The sequence below is a fragment of the Aphidius gifuensis genome, linkage group LG1 (genome assembly GCF_014905175.1).
Source record: "Aphidius gifuensis isolate YNYX2018 linkage group LG1, ASM1490517v1, whole genome shotgun sequence".
NCBI classification, from domain to species: domain Eukaryota; kingdom Metazoa; phylum Arthropoda; class Insecta; order Hymenoptera; family Braconidae; genus Aphidius; species Aphidius gifuensis.
The window spans coordinates 26,659,333-26,673,634 of record NC_057788.1 but is presented as its reverse complement, the minus strand read 5'-3'; the positions used below and the strand labels follow the sequence as shown (position 1 = coordinate 26,673,634).

Genomic DNA, 14,302 nt, shown 5'->3' with positions numbered 1-14,302 from the left:
AAATATTATTTAATTAAAACATAGATATATGAAAAATTGAAAGGAAACAAAACAAAACATGCTAAAAAAAATAATTACTTTTATTACCACACACACGCACGCATCAGGTAAAAAGATTATTACTATTGTATATTTTTTTTTTAAATTTTGGATTATTATAAAAATGATATTGTTAATTTTATTAATGTGGAAATAAAAGGAGGGTTCAACTGTTACCTTTGTTATTATATCAGTCAAGTCAAGCAAACCTTGGGGGATCCATGAGATATACCGACGCATTCCCAGAGAGCCAAAGCAACGTAAATGTATAATACACACTGTGTTTTATGTGGATATGATGGATTTTGTAAGGATTATTATTATATATCATTTAAATTTATCAATTGTCAATATATAAATGTTGTCTAATGTTATGTATACAGATGTTAATTATCATAAAGCTGTTTTGGAAATTTTTTAATTCTGTAATTAAACTATATGTTTATATGATATTATGATGATTAGGATTATCTAATATTTGGAAATAACTAGGAAATATTTTTATGTTTTAAATGAATGTAAAAAAAAATATTGTGCTTCAATGAGGATTGATGATTTGATTAGGAATATAAATCAATTGTCAAAATGAATTTATCAGGATTAAATAAAAAGGAAATTTCCGACCCCGAGTATTAATCAATATTTTCAATAAATTAAATTTTTTTTATCTATATAAATATTAAAAAAAAAAAAAAAACAATATTACTCGGAGCCGGTAAGAATTATTCATCTTTTAATTTTTTGGGTTGTTGCGCCAATCAGCTAGTTACCTTTTACCTGAAGCTTGGCCGTGTACCTGACCTCGGCGGCGGGGTTCGCGGCGATGCATTCCCATAACCCAGAGTGCTCAGCCGCGAGATTTGATATACTTAGTAGACTTGAGTAAGGATCCAGCTGGGAGATGTTTGTATCAGACGTTGATTTTTGGGATAAAAGAAAAGGAGAATGACCATCTTTAAGCCAGGATATTGTTAAGGGTGGATCACCCGCCGCGACCCCGCACACCGTCCGCGTCCTCATCCCCTCGGAAAGTCCCTCTTGGAAGTTAAATGGCTCAATAATAGGGGGTACTGGAAAAGGTCAAGAGAGAAGAAAGAACCATACGTGAGAGTAAGAAAAAGATGTTTTATAAAAAATGACAGAAAAAAAAAAAAAAATAAATAATTCTTTTAAATTTAGACAAACGAAATAAAAAATTAATTAATTAATTAAAAGATATACAAATATACGTAGATAATTAATATTTATAATTTTAATAGCTTTATGCTTGAATAATAATAATAATTGAATTTATAATTTGTACGTATATGTGTATAGCTAGTAATAATATTAATGAAAAAATAATGCAATATGAGACAGTAGTAGTACGTACATGTACTTATAAATATATATATATAATAAAAATATAGAATAATAATAATATTGATGATATGTATAATACGCATGTACAGTAGAGGCAGTAACGTAGCAATTTATAGAGGACAGACAGAAAAAGGCGATACAGAGCTTCAGGCTCCATTGTTGATTATCAGATCACCACTCCTGCCGCCCAAAATGAACTGCATTTATAATTATTTTTCAACTTTTACTTGGCTTGGATTATTCTTGCGTTATTCCTCACTCATTCCCCACTTATTTATAATTTTTTTTTTGTTCCAAAAAAACATAAAGAAGAGATATATATATATAAATATAGAATAATATTTTATTGAGTCATCGTAAAACACTGTCACTCGACGCAAGAGACGTGCATATCGTCATAGCATTCATTGACATCTCGAGCTCTATTCAAAATGTCTTTTTTATTTATTTATTTTTTTTTTGCTTAGTTTCTCTAGAGTTAGTATACTAATGACTCAATTAGACTTTTGCTGAGTGGCAAATTATTTAGCTCAAAAAAAAAAAGAAAATAAAAAATAAAAAAAAAAGTCTGGTGCATGCAAAACCTCGAGACTTGTTGAAAAATATTCTTGAGACATTGTGAATAGTCGAGATAGTCTTTATCATGTTAAATGAAGTTTAAATATTTCATGAAATATTTTGATGAATATCATGCAAATGGATTTTAATCCGATGCGACAGAGTTTGGACGAATGACGGATTTCTACGCATCTAAAGACGTCCAGAAACTCTGTTGTCATTAGTCAAAATTATTATTATTTTTTTATTTTTAAAAGAAAATTAATTAAACAATTTTAAGCATTAATTATAAAACTATCTAAATAAATGAATAAATAGATTAAAATAAAATTAGATTCAAATAATAATTTTGACTGATGACGTCGGTGGAAAAATAAATTCCTGGGAAATGAAAGAATGTTTTATAGAAAAAAATGTAATATTAAGAGGCATAAAAACAAGCACACGCATAACGCACCCACTCGAAAAGAGTTATAATATTTATATAATTATATAATAATAATATAAATATAGGGCAATCAGGGAGAAGTAAATCCTTTTTATAAAAATAAAGAAAAAAATCAAAAGCGATATATTTATCGTTCGTCTTATGATTTATTTTCTTTTTTTTTTTTTTTTTCCCGAGACCTAGATGAAGGATTACCATGAACCACAAGTGTTGCTGAATAACTAGTTGAGCCAGCATTGTTTGCTACAAGGCAAGAAATGTTTCCATTGTGATCTGGAGATAAACTTTCAATCATCAGCATACTATTGTACTGATCAACATTGGTGATTGAAACACGCTCAGATGGTCCAAGTGCTCTTCCATCCTTGAGCCATGTTATTCTTATTGGCTGATCACCACGTGTCACTGAACATGTTAAACTTGTACGTTCACCAAGATGTAGATCACGATTTGCGAAGAACGGGCTAATTTTTGGGGGAACTGTAATGAAATAATAAATACGAAATATGTGAGCGTAATATGTGTATTAAGTTGTCCAATCTGTCACTGTTATTATCTGAAAATATTAGAATTTTTCACGTAATTGTGTACAGTTGATCCTTCTGCACTTCGGTACTTGTAAAAAACAATATAATAAAATGACTGAAAAGAGAAAAAAATATATGAAAAAATTGGAAGCAAAGAGACCTTACCAATTACAGTTACATCTCCAGATCTTCTTGCACTGTGACCTTGTTTATTTCGTGCCCAGCATGTATATGTTCCAGTGTCTGATTCTTTTTGTACACTCAACACAATCAACGTTCCATCATCCATGACTTTTTGACGTAAATTGTCCGGCAATTCACGACCACCACGTTCCCATTTTATTTCATCAATTGGATAACCAGCAACTGGACATTTTAAACGTAATGTTTCACCAGCTACTGCTGTTACTTTTGGAATTATTCTGATGTATGGTAAACCTTAAATATAACATTTAATTGCTTTATCAATTAAATAAAAATAAAATAAATAAATTATTTTAATATATAAATTAATAAATCATTCAAAATACCATAAACATTGAGACGTGCATTGTGTGTTACTTTTCCAGCTCTATTTTCAGCTGTACAAGAATATTCACCACCATCCTCTACCATCACTTGACTGATATTAACATGTGATATTACATCACCATGAACAGTGACATACTGACCAATAACAAATCTAAAAAAATAAAAAAAAAAAACAATAAAATATATAACCCAATTTAATTTTACTATCATTAATTTTAAAACTCATACACGCGCATACGAGGAAGATACCCTATGTACAAATGTGAAAAAAAAAAATGTATTTTTTATTATACTTTCTGGAAACGACACTAGCATCCCCAACACTAGCAAAAACAACGCTAGCACTCGGCTAGGATAGCAAAACGTTTTGCACAAAATTTATTTGCCGCACTTGGTTTGTACCCCATACCTATTTTCTCCTGGCATATGGGACAAGGGGAGCTGAGAGACGGAGTAGGACGATATACCTCGTAGAGACAGAGAAAAATATCATAAAAAAAGCATTCACAGTGGAAAAGCGAGAGGATACGAGGACCAATGCAGTGAGTAGAATTGGATTTTTTTTTTCTTGTTATTTTATAATTTTTTTTGTGTATATATATATTTTTTTTTTGTTTTGTATGGGTCGTTTGGAACCGAGCGAAACGTTCGTTGTGCTCATATGCACAAGAGTACCCTCATTCAGGCATATACACTTGCAGCAATATATTTTCACGTATATATATTTGAGAGGTATCTCTTCGTTCTCTTCTCATTCTCTTGTATTTTTTTTTATACCATTTGTAAATATTCATTTTCTTGTGGCTAGTTTTTCCGTAAAGTTTGATTAAATATAAAAATTAAATAAATGAAAAATATCGATTACGTAGCTGAAATGGATAACTTTTTTTTTCTTTTTGTTTATCATTTGAAAATTAAATAAAATACCTTGTGATTGTTGGCAGAGAGAATCCATCCAAGGCCCATGTAACTTGGGGAGTTGGATTACCAGCTGCTGAGCATTTAAGTGAAACTGCTGGACCTGGTTGAAGTGTCTGTTCGATGAAGGAGTAGAGAAGAACTGGAGGAGCATCTATAAAATTAAAATTATTATTAAAATATAATTATATTCAGAGTGATAACATAGTCTGCTGAATAATTAAAAATAATTTTAAAAAATGATTGATGCAAAAATATCTGAAAAATAAGGAGGTCATAAAGTAACACTTTTCTGTTGAAGAATATTGTCACGACATTTATAAACAATGAGTGCAGCCAGACAAAAACGAACTTGGGGTGATTTTTTTCCTTTTTTTTTTTATAATTTGTCGTGAATAACACCAACAGTGAGAGAAAATAAAAATGGTAATGGAGAAACGAAAGAAAATATATAAAGAAAAAAAAGCCAGGTTACTGCGAGAAAAAAAAAATTGAGAACATTCAGTAATTAAAAGAGTCGATTTGGTTTCTCTATGAAAGGCGTACATATATAAAAAGTAAATGAGAACAGAAGAAATTGGAACGCAAAGTCCAACAAAAGCAATAACTTTGAAAAAAAAATTTTTTATTCCATTTCAATTTTCATCGGTATACTATATATATCTGTATCCAACTCGTGGATATAATTTTGCAATTAATAAGTTTTATTTCAATTATTTGACTTTTACTGAGAAAATTTTTTTCCTTTCTATAAAATGAGATTTTTTTATTTTTAAAGTTTTAAAAAAATAAAAAAATAAATAAAAAATGATTATTATAAAAGTTTTGAAATTTCAAGAACGATAATTGACGTAGTGATTAATATTTAAAAAGAAGAAAAAAAATAAAATAAATAAAAAAAAATATAATATAGAAACTGGTTTCTAGAGGAAACATCAAGTAGAAAAAAGCTGGATAATTAAAAATGTCGATCTTCCGTCATTATAAGTAATACTACTAGAACTCATCAGTTGGAAAAAAAAAAATCTCAGATTATTTTTTATTATCTGACAAGAAATAATGATTCGTTGATTTTTTTTTTTTTTTAATTATTATTAATGCTGCAAAAAATTTGTAGCTCATGTGAATTATCCTACTGTTGGTGTTTTTTTTTTATTTATTTATATATCCATCAGTTTATTTTTAAAATGTTTTTTTTTTTTTTTTTGTTTTAGTGTTATTCGATTAAACTGCAATTTAAAAGTGATCATCACACATACAAGATGGTTCTTCAAAGTGGAAATTAAATGTTTCCTGACCGGCTTTAATAGACACGCTTTATCTATCTTTTCGTTTTTCATTCGTTTTTCTATTCATCTCACTTACATAACGTAGCCACGATAACCACTATTGCACGTATAAATTTATACATATAGTGTTGCATATGTATAGACAGATAAAGAGATAAATATACATGTATGTAATGTACTGAGCATGCTCCCTTTGACGTAAAATTTTATGTATTACCATAGCTGACGAGCAAGACACTAACTTCATTGTTTCAAAAGGGGGTCACCACCCCTGGTTGTTTAACACTACCTTGATGGTCTATATCAGATAAATTCGACGAACAAAAACTGAAGGAGTCATGGATAAAATATATGGGCACATGAAGGGCTTACTTTAAGCTAAGAAGAAACACGATGCTTATACGTAAAAGAAGCATTACTTGGTAAATGTGTTGAAAGAAAAGTACCCATCCATAAACTACCCTTCTTGACATCAAAGTAAATCTAACCGACCTCTTCAATGTGTGCATTGAGTGTTCAGATACTGATAGTCTTGATGGAATGAGAATTTCTAGATGAAGATCAAGTAAATCTAATCATGACTAAATTTCACTCTAGTTTATATATGCTTTAAATTATCTACTAAATGAATTTAATTCATCAACAAAAACTATTAAAAATAAAACCCTTCTATTTTAACTTTTTATAACTAATTATTTTCTAATAAATTGAAATAATATTATTAAAAATTTTAGATATATATATGCGAGTTGGCAAGATAAACTTTTGCCAAGAGAAAAAAAAATAAATATATATTAAAATGAAATATACACAAATAACATCAACAATTAAATGACCTCGAATAAAACTAGCACGAAGTTAATATGTACAGTATACAACTGATGTATACGTTGTACAAAAAAAAAATAAAAAAAATACAGAAGTTTTATATCAACTGTACAGTGGTAAAGAACGAAAACTCGTCGACAAAACATCTGTGGCTGTGGTCTGCTCAGAGCAGGTCGTTACTACAGTAGTACATACATATATATCCCATCCCCCACTATGCATTGCAGCCACAATGTACGGTAATATCACTCGAGTGCAGTCCAACTATGGATATAACCACTTGGCTCACAGGCATATAGATAAGTCTCGAGGTTAAAACGTAGTTACATATAATATGCATGTGGCTTGATACATTTTCAAACTAAAACTTTAAATAATATATTCGTCAAGTGTTTTGAATATTTTATGAGATATTAGTAATTAAATTACAAAAAAAAAAATTAATCATAACAGAAAATACGGAAATACATAACGAAATTATCAAATAGATAAAATTAATAATGAATGATTAGTTGGATTTTTTCGTTTAAACTTACCTCCAAGTTGAAGTTCAGCAGATGCTTGAGCTGTATCATCACCACGTCTGACAATACATTGATACATTCCCCTGTCCTCTCGACCAATTCCATTGAGTGTCAATGTTTCAGATTGTCGTCCAGCACCAGGAAGCTGTCTACCATCTTTATACCAAGTTATAACATGTTGTCCTGTTTGTGAAGTTGATCCAACAACACATTGAAATTCTGCATTACCACCAAGATGTACACTTAATAATGATGGTGATACTTCAACATTTAGAGGTGCAGTAACTACAAGTCTAAAAATAATAAATTATCATCAATTTATATTAAACTTTTTGTTAATAAATTAAATTTTAATTAAAGACATAACAATTGTCAAGTAAATTAAATAGCAATTGTCTGTTTGATTGAAAATCAGTATCGTGACAATTTTGTATTTGCAACCTCAGTTGTGGAAATATTGGTTTTCTAGTCTATGATTAACAATACTTGTATCAAACGTATAATAGTATAGAATTTCATTGTGCATACCTGAGTTCAGCACTAGTTTCACCACCGAGATTGGATGCTAGACATTGGTAGATACCACTGTCTGTCAGTGTGACAGCTTCAATCGCCAACACTGGACCGAGCAATCTCGTACGAGGTCCTGATAATACTGGCATTTGTTCAGCACCAGTCTGAGCATACCATCTGTAATATATAAATTATAATTATACAATTAATCATTGTTTTAAATCTAATTTTATTATTCCAATTTATATACTAATTTTTTAATAATGTTATACTTAGTTGAGAGTTTGATCAACTTGCTTTAGTACAAAAAAAAAAAACAGAGATAAAAAATACAAATAGAAATAAAAGAAAAATCACAAAAGGAAGGAAGGAAGGAAAGGATTCCTGATTAATTCCGTACGTGAGAAAGAAAAACTAAAAAAAAGAAAAACCAACATTTTCTTGATTCAGCAGAGATTAGAAGAATCAAAAAGTTAAAGAAGCAAAAATAAACTTGATTTCTTTCTCTTGATCTTTTTCACTTTGCTAGAAAACTTCAGCAATTGTACAATTGAGAATTGCACGTTTCTCAAATGGGAATTGATTTTAATTTTGTTTTATCTATTTTTTTTTGTTTTAATTTTATTTTCTTTATTTTACTACTTTGTCTTCTTGTAACTTTATTGATTAATAGTATTTTGTTTTTGTTGTTTTTTCAAATTGCAAAAGGTACATCTCACTCAATAAAATAAAATACGTAATAGAGTTAGAAAGATTCACCAAGTATTCTACCACTTTATTATTACGATTTATTCTTTGGAGTTTGCTATGAAACAAATAAAAAAGTATTTTTTTTATCCTAAAAGTTGAGCCTTAGATTAAGTTAAAGGGTGTAAAACTGTGCAAGCTAAGTCAACAAAAAATGATAAATATATATTTTTCAAAAATAAATAGATAAATAATAATAATAATAATTTTTTTCAACAAAAAAAAAAAAAAAAAAAAAAAAGGAGATAGTAAAGTGATAGCAATGTATGATCGCTTGGGGAATACCTTTCCCAGTGGATTTTAGGGAATATCGGCTCTCAGTGCTCCTGGGTATCGTTGTATATCGACAAATTTTCAAAGCAATCTTTCAATATATCTATACAAAAATACTCTATGAAATATTCGATAGACAAACAGATGATACACAGATAGAGCTGTAACACTGTATTGCAAGTGGGCTAAGAGCCAGTGAGAATCATCCAGAGAATTGCTGAGTTTTTAGTCACCCACCATTCCTTGGTCTCTTTGCCAAAACTCCAAATGAATCAGACACAAAAAAATATATAAAAAAAATAACAAGAGTACTATAAATTTGGCTGAATATGTAAACACAATTATGATTATGTTTATTTTATTTTTTTTTTCTTTAGCAACAATGAATATGCATGAACTTTGCTGAAATTTATTATACGTTTTTATATTATAAAGCACTGTTTTTTTTTTTTGTTTTTTTAATTTTTTTTTTTACTATTCATTGAGTCAAATTCTACTGATATATATTCGAATGCTATTTTTGGAACTTTATTGTAGACTGGTTAGGCTGTTTCAACTACCAACGCCAATATACTGTTCCACTTTTTAATTTGTTTTTATTTTTTTTCCATTTCATTTCATATTTATTTTTTATTAAACTTTGAACAATTATTATTATAAAATTGTTTCAACGTCACTTTCAGGTAGAGGCAATATTGGTGTTTTTTTTAATTTTTTTTTATTTGTTTGAATGTCGAAATATCTAGCATGAATAATATTCAACTGTGGTTATTCGAGGTAAGTCAAAATTAATAATTTGATTTTTTTTTTTTTTAAGATTCTGGCTGTATAATAATAAAAGAAAAATCAATAATCGAAAAAGTTCGTGTTAAAAAAAGAAAAAAAAAAACAAAAAATTGTAGAAAATGATGAGAAGAACGAAGGAAAGGCTTTGATTGAAGAAGGTGAAAAAGACGAGTTAATGGTAAAATCTTTCGTTGAATAGGTACAATCAGGAAACTCCTCATTGTCACGAGTGATTCGAATCTATAGTCAACGATTGTTTCCACTTCAATAAATAGGTGAGTACAACACTAGAATGTGTTTCATAAGAAATAAAAAATTTTATAAAATTTTTATTATTATATAAAATTAAAAAATACAACAAAGTTTATATATTATTTACCGATTTACTTTTTTTTTTCGTTTATTTAATCCGGATGTTACTATTTTATGCTGCTCGAGAATATACAATACGAGAAAATAAATACTCTTGGTATAAAAAATTTCATATTTTCCGGCTTTACGTAGACTAAAAATTGCAGTTTCATTACCTTACTTATTATTTTTTGCTTGAATAAATCCTGACCATATTTTTTTAAAACTCTCTGATTCTCACGTACTTTAATTATTTATTTATTTTTTTTTAATTTTAATGACCTTGGGTTATTATAACTGCAAGAGGAATATGCCAAAAAGAAATTAATATTATTTTTACCTGTATTCAGGAGTTGGACATGCTTTTGAAAGACAAACGAGAGATGCAGACTCATCTTGACCAACGTATATGGTACCAGAATGATCTAAAATTGATGGTGGTACAACTCCTCGATGATCTAAACAGTAAAATGATAAAGGTAATTATTCCAACTGCTATTTATAAATTAAAGTTCCAAACAAATAAATAATTAAATACCTGCTATTCTTATATTTGCTGATGAACTAACAACTACCTGTCTCGTAAGTCTGTGCATTGTTCTACATCTGTAGCTGAGAAATTGATCACTAAATTCCAATCCATGAACCAAAAGTTCACCAGTTGGTAAAAGATGAAATTTACCATCTGAAATTAAAATTAAATAAATAAATAAAATTAATAATAGTTATAATAATAATAATGTAAATAGGTCAGATAAATTATATATAAATCAGTGAATCTCATTCAAGTGAGTTTAAAGATGATGGTAGTAACCAAAAGCCCGGTGAGATAAGCGTAAGCACGAAGCGGTTAGTAGTTATCCTAAATGGCTACAACCTCGACCACGTCGACAACGACTGAGTACCCAAGCACGAACCGCTTTTAATGCATTTCTACTCCCTTTAACCACCCCTTATACTTTCACCTCTCCTTATCCACCGCGAATTCACCATTAAACTCATCTCTTGAAAATGCTTTTCCTGCCAGTGCATTACAAAATGCTTGCATGTTACCTATTTTCACTACTTTTAGTCACTAAATGACGTCACTTAAATTTTATTTTATCTTTATTTTTGTCTTTTTTTTTATTATTACTTTTTAAATCGTTAAAATATAGCTACAGATACAGATAGTATATAAATAATATTTTAAATGTATTATCATATCTAATTATATAATATGAACAAGTTGATAATAAATTTAGTTTAAAATAAATGCAAGTCAAGAGATATCCCACGAGTGAATAACAGAAATGATGAGGCCAGACAGTTGTGATTGTTGAAGGTAAATCTGATGTTGGTAGCTTTATCATACATGAGAAAAGACAAGAGGCTTGGAATGGATGAATAGCTCAAGTCAAATGTGTGCTTGAAAATTTCAACTCAACTACGAATAGAAATTCATGTTATATACTATGGTATTACGTTTTCAAGAGTAGAACAATAATCATAATAAGAAAAAAAATTATATAGAAAATTTATTTTCTCTTTCTTTCTACATCAAACTCAATCGTGCTAACGAGCCCATATACTCTTTTCATTCGTTTTACCCTCGCTTCATCCATTGTCTTTATTATTTTTTTTTTTTTTCAGTCTCAAGATCTCTTTTTTTTTCTTTCTAGTTTTATATCTCTATTTTTTACATGCCTGAAAATGGTACTTGCACAATTTTATTTTATATTGAACAACTATAATCATACTTGTTTTCTTCTTATCGTAAATTTTTTTTTTTTCTTTTGATTTTTTTGTCAATTTAAACAATCAAAAGAATTTTTAAAATATTTATTTTTAAATTTTTTAATATAAAAGAATTTAAAATAAAATTTATTGATTTTTATATTGGTGTTGGTAACCTCTGGACCACGTGGTACTCACGAATAATTTATCGATTCACTTTACTATTTTACTCCAAGTTCCAATTTTATCTGAATTAATATATAAAATGAAAATAAAAATTTTAATATTAAATTATAGAAAGAAAATCAATAACCACTTTATCAAATAGTCAATAAAAAAAAAAAATGCACTTATTGTTTAAAAAAAAAAAAATGCTTGTAATAATAATGGTTGAATAATTTTGAACTGAATTATCAATTTAATTCTTTAAATATGTTCTTAAAAAGTATTTTCAATCCTAGCAATAATACAATTTTTCTTTTACGATTTTTTTTTTAAAATAAAAAAACAAAATATGAAATGTTTATTGTAGCAATAACAAACCACTTGACATTTAATAGATTTTTTTTTTACAAGTATAACACTTGATGTTTCTTTTTTTTTTTTTATGTAACATTTATATGAATTATTTTTTTTTATTTTTTCACTTTATTGTGTGCAAGTAACGCATTTTTCAAGTTTCCATTTATTACCTACCTCAATTTGATCTCCCCCAAGTAACGAATGACATTTAATATTATTTTTCTTTTATTTTATTTCCCTTTTTATTTTATTTAGTTTATTCTTGTGAGTTTCAATGTGATGGTAATACAAAGCCAACGATAAAAATATAAAAATAAATAAATTATTACGAATAATAATCATTGGATAATGGCATTTTCATGTTGACTATCATAGGAAAAAAAATTATATCGAGTATACTAAAGAAAAGATGAAGAACATGTTGAAAAATTGGCAGTCAGCAATTTCAACAAAACGATACGAACGAAGAGCTCTTTTTAAAATCATTTTATCACTTGATTTTTCCTTGCTTATAATCAATAACTTATATACAATAAAAGTCTTGTGGCTTCTTGGTATATGTTTTTCATCATCATCAACTCAAGATGGCATATACTTGAGACTGATAAAACTCTAATAAATTTTTATAATTTTTATTGAAGCTTTAAACTCACCTCCTTGAAGTGATGGATAAATATGAAATGATGGCTCCTGAAGCCAAGACACAACTCGTACAAGATCCTTAACATGACTCTCAACAATACAACGTAATATTGCTGTACATCCTCTTGATACACCTTCAACAATTTCAACTCTTACTGTATATCCCTGTGTCACAACTGAAAATAATAATAAACAATTATTAATACAGCTATTTAAATATAATCTATCATTATTTGTTAAATAAAAAATCAATATTTAGTTATATTATTATCAATGTAATAATTTTTCTATCAATAACAAAATTAGTGGAGTTAGTAAGTGGTAAAAAATATCATGTGATATTGTTGACATGTCATTGTTCGACGTACCGTAAATTCCAGGGTGTTAGATATTGTGTCATCAGTATTTTACCATGGATGATAAGACCTGGTGCTACGACAGCTATTGGAAAGAGGTATATAATAATGCCTCATCGTCTTCGACATACCCTGGATTTTCTCGTCACTCGTCTTATTCATATTGCACCTTAATATTCACTTGATGTATCCATTTACGTAAAAATATACCGAGCACATCTTGTCATGATATTATACAACATGACAACGACATTTTTTAATATAATGATTTTGATTTTTTACTCTGATATAAATTATTGTAAATAAAAAAAAATATTTATTATTGGATGACGCCATTCCGTGTGTTTTTTATTGCGTATTAATTATTTATTTTAAAGTTTGGTAATATTACCGATAGACTGCGCTGGGTTAATCTTGTTTTTTTTTTTTTTATGGGCCCCGTGATTCGCCGATAGCTCAGCGGGTGGTGGGGAAGACAGTGCGTGAGGAATTTGCGAATTTGTGTTTTTTTTACGCAGTTGCGTCAGTGTCGCACTCGTGAATACATGGGGAGATGTAGTCCGTTGATAGAAAATTTTTTTTTGTCCAATTTTTACATAAAAAAAATCGAATTATTGCTTTATTTATCAAAAAAAGAAGAGCCATTGTCCTGAATAGCTGATTAGAGTAATTGGGTATGAGTTTTTTTATAATAAATTGACTTTATTTTGCAAAAATAAAAACCGACGCTATCCGTGATTATTTTTTTTTAATGACCGCCATATTGTGCACACGACACGACTGTGCTAATATTTCTCCTCGAAAAATTAAATCGGGCTTGTATTCTGTATTGTTTTTATTATTATTATTTTATTTGATTATTAATTTATTTTGTTGATATTTTTTAGATTGAAAATGCTCAATTGAGATCGTCGATATAAAAAAAAAAAAAAAAAACAAAAATGAGCAACAAATATTGTTGGAGGGGAAATTGTTCGTTGCTGCTTATGTTGTTGAAAAACAAAAAAAAAAAAAACGACTATCTGATGTTTGTATGCCTGAAAAAGCCCCTGAATTTCATCGTTGATCCTGTGATATTATTTGGGTATGAATTTTATTTTTATTTTTCGTTTTGTTTTTACAAAAAAAAAAAATACATCGAGCTTCATGTTCGCTGGTTTTGCGTACCCGTTTTACAAATGACGACAAATTAATTTATTTTCGGCATCTTTATAAAATTTTATTACTCCAAATTAATAATCAGACTTGTTTTTATTTTTTTTTAAATTTTATTTGATTATTATAATTTATGGAGTATTAAAATGATCCCCATCCCCATTGTCGTTGTGGAGTAAAAAAAAAAAAAGAAAAAAATTGAACGTTTTCGGGTGGT

At 28.4% G+C, this 14,302-nt stretch overlaps 1 protein-coding gene across 10 annotated transcripts in view; it reads right to left on the bottom strand.

Annotated features, from left to right (window-relative positions):
• Positions 1 to 14,302, bottom strand: part of LOC122858192 (Down syndrome cell adhesion molecule-like protein Dscam2) — a 53,791-nt gene that overhangs the window by 8,421 nt on the left and 31,068 nt on the right. For 6 of the 10 annotated variants that reach the window (XR_006374288.1, XM_044160937.1, XM_044160945.1 and 3 more), the window contains 10 exons: positions 12,586 to 12,750; positions 10,233 to 10,379; positions 10,035 to 10,152; positions 7,553 to 7,714; positions 7,037 to 7,317; positions 4,393 to 4,537; positions 3,465 to 3,616; positions 3,100 to 3,372; positions 2,603 to 2,887; positions 810 to 1,109 (listed from right to left, as the gene is read on the bottom strand). Coding sequence is in view for 9 of the 10 variants with exons in the window: in XM_044160937.1 (XP_044016872.1) it covers positions 810 to 1,109; positions 2,603 to 2,887; positions 3,100 to 3,372; positions 3,465 to 3,616; positions 4,393 to 4,537; positions 7,037 to 7,317; positions 7,553 to 7,714; positions 10,035 to 10,152; positions 10,233 to 10,379; positions 12,586 to 12,750 (2,028 nt within the window). In the remaining variant the exon portion in view is untranslated. The remainder of the gene's footprint in view (positions 1 to 809; positions 1,110 to 2,602; positions 2,888 to 3,099; positions 3,373 to 3,464; positions 3,617 to 4,392; positions 4,538 to 7,036; positions 7,318 to 7,552; positions 7,715 to 10,034; positions 10,153 to 10,232; positions 10,380 to 12,585; positions 12,751 to 14,302) is intronic. The other 4 variants (XM_044160978.1, XM_044160999.1, XM_044160969.1 and 1 more) reach the window with 2 other exon arrangements.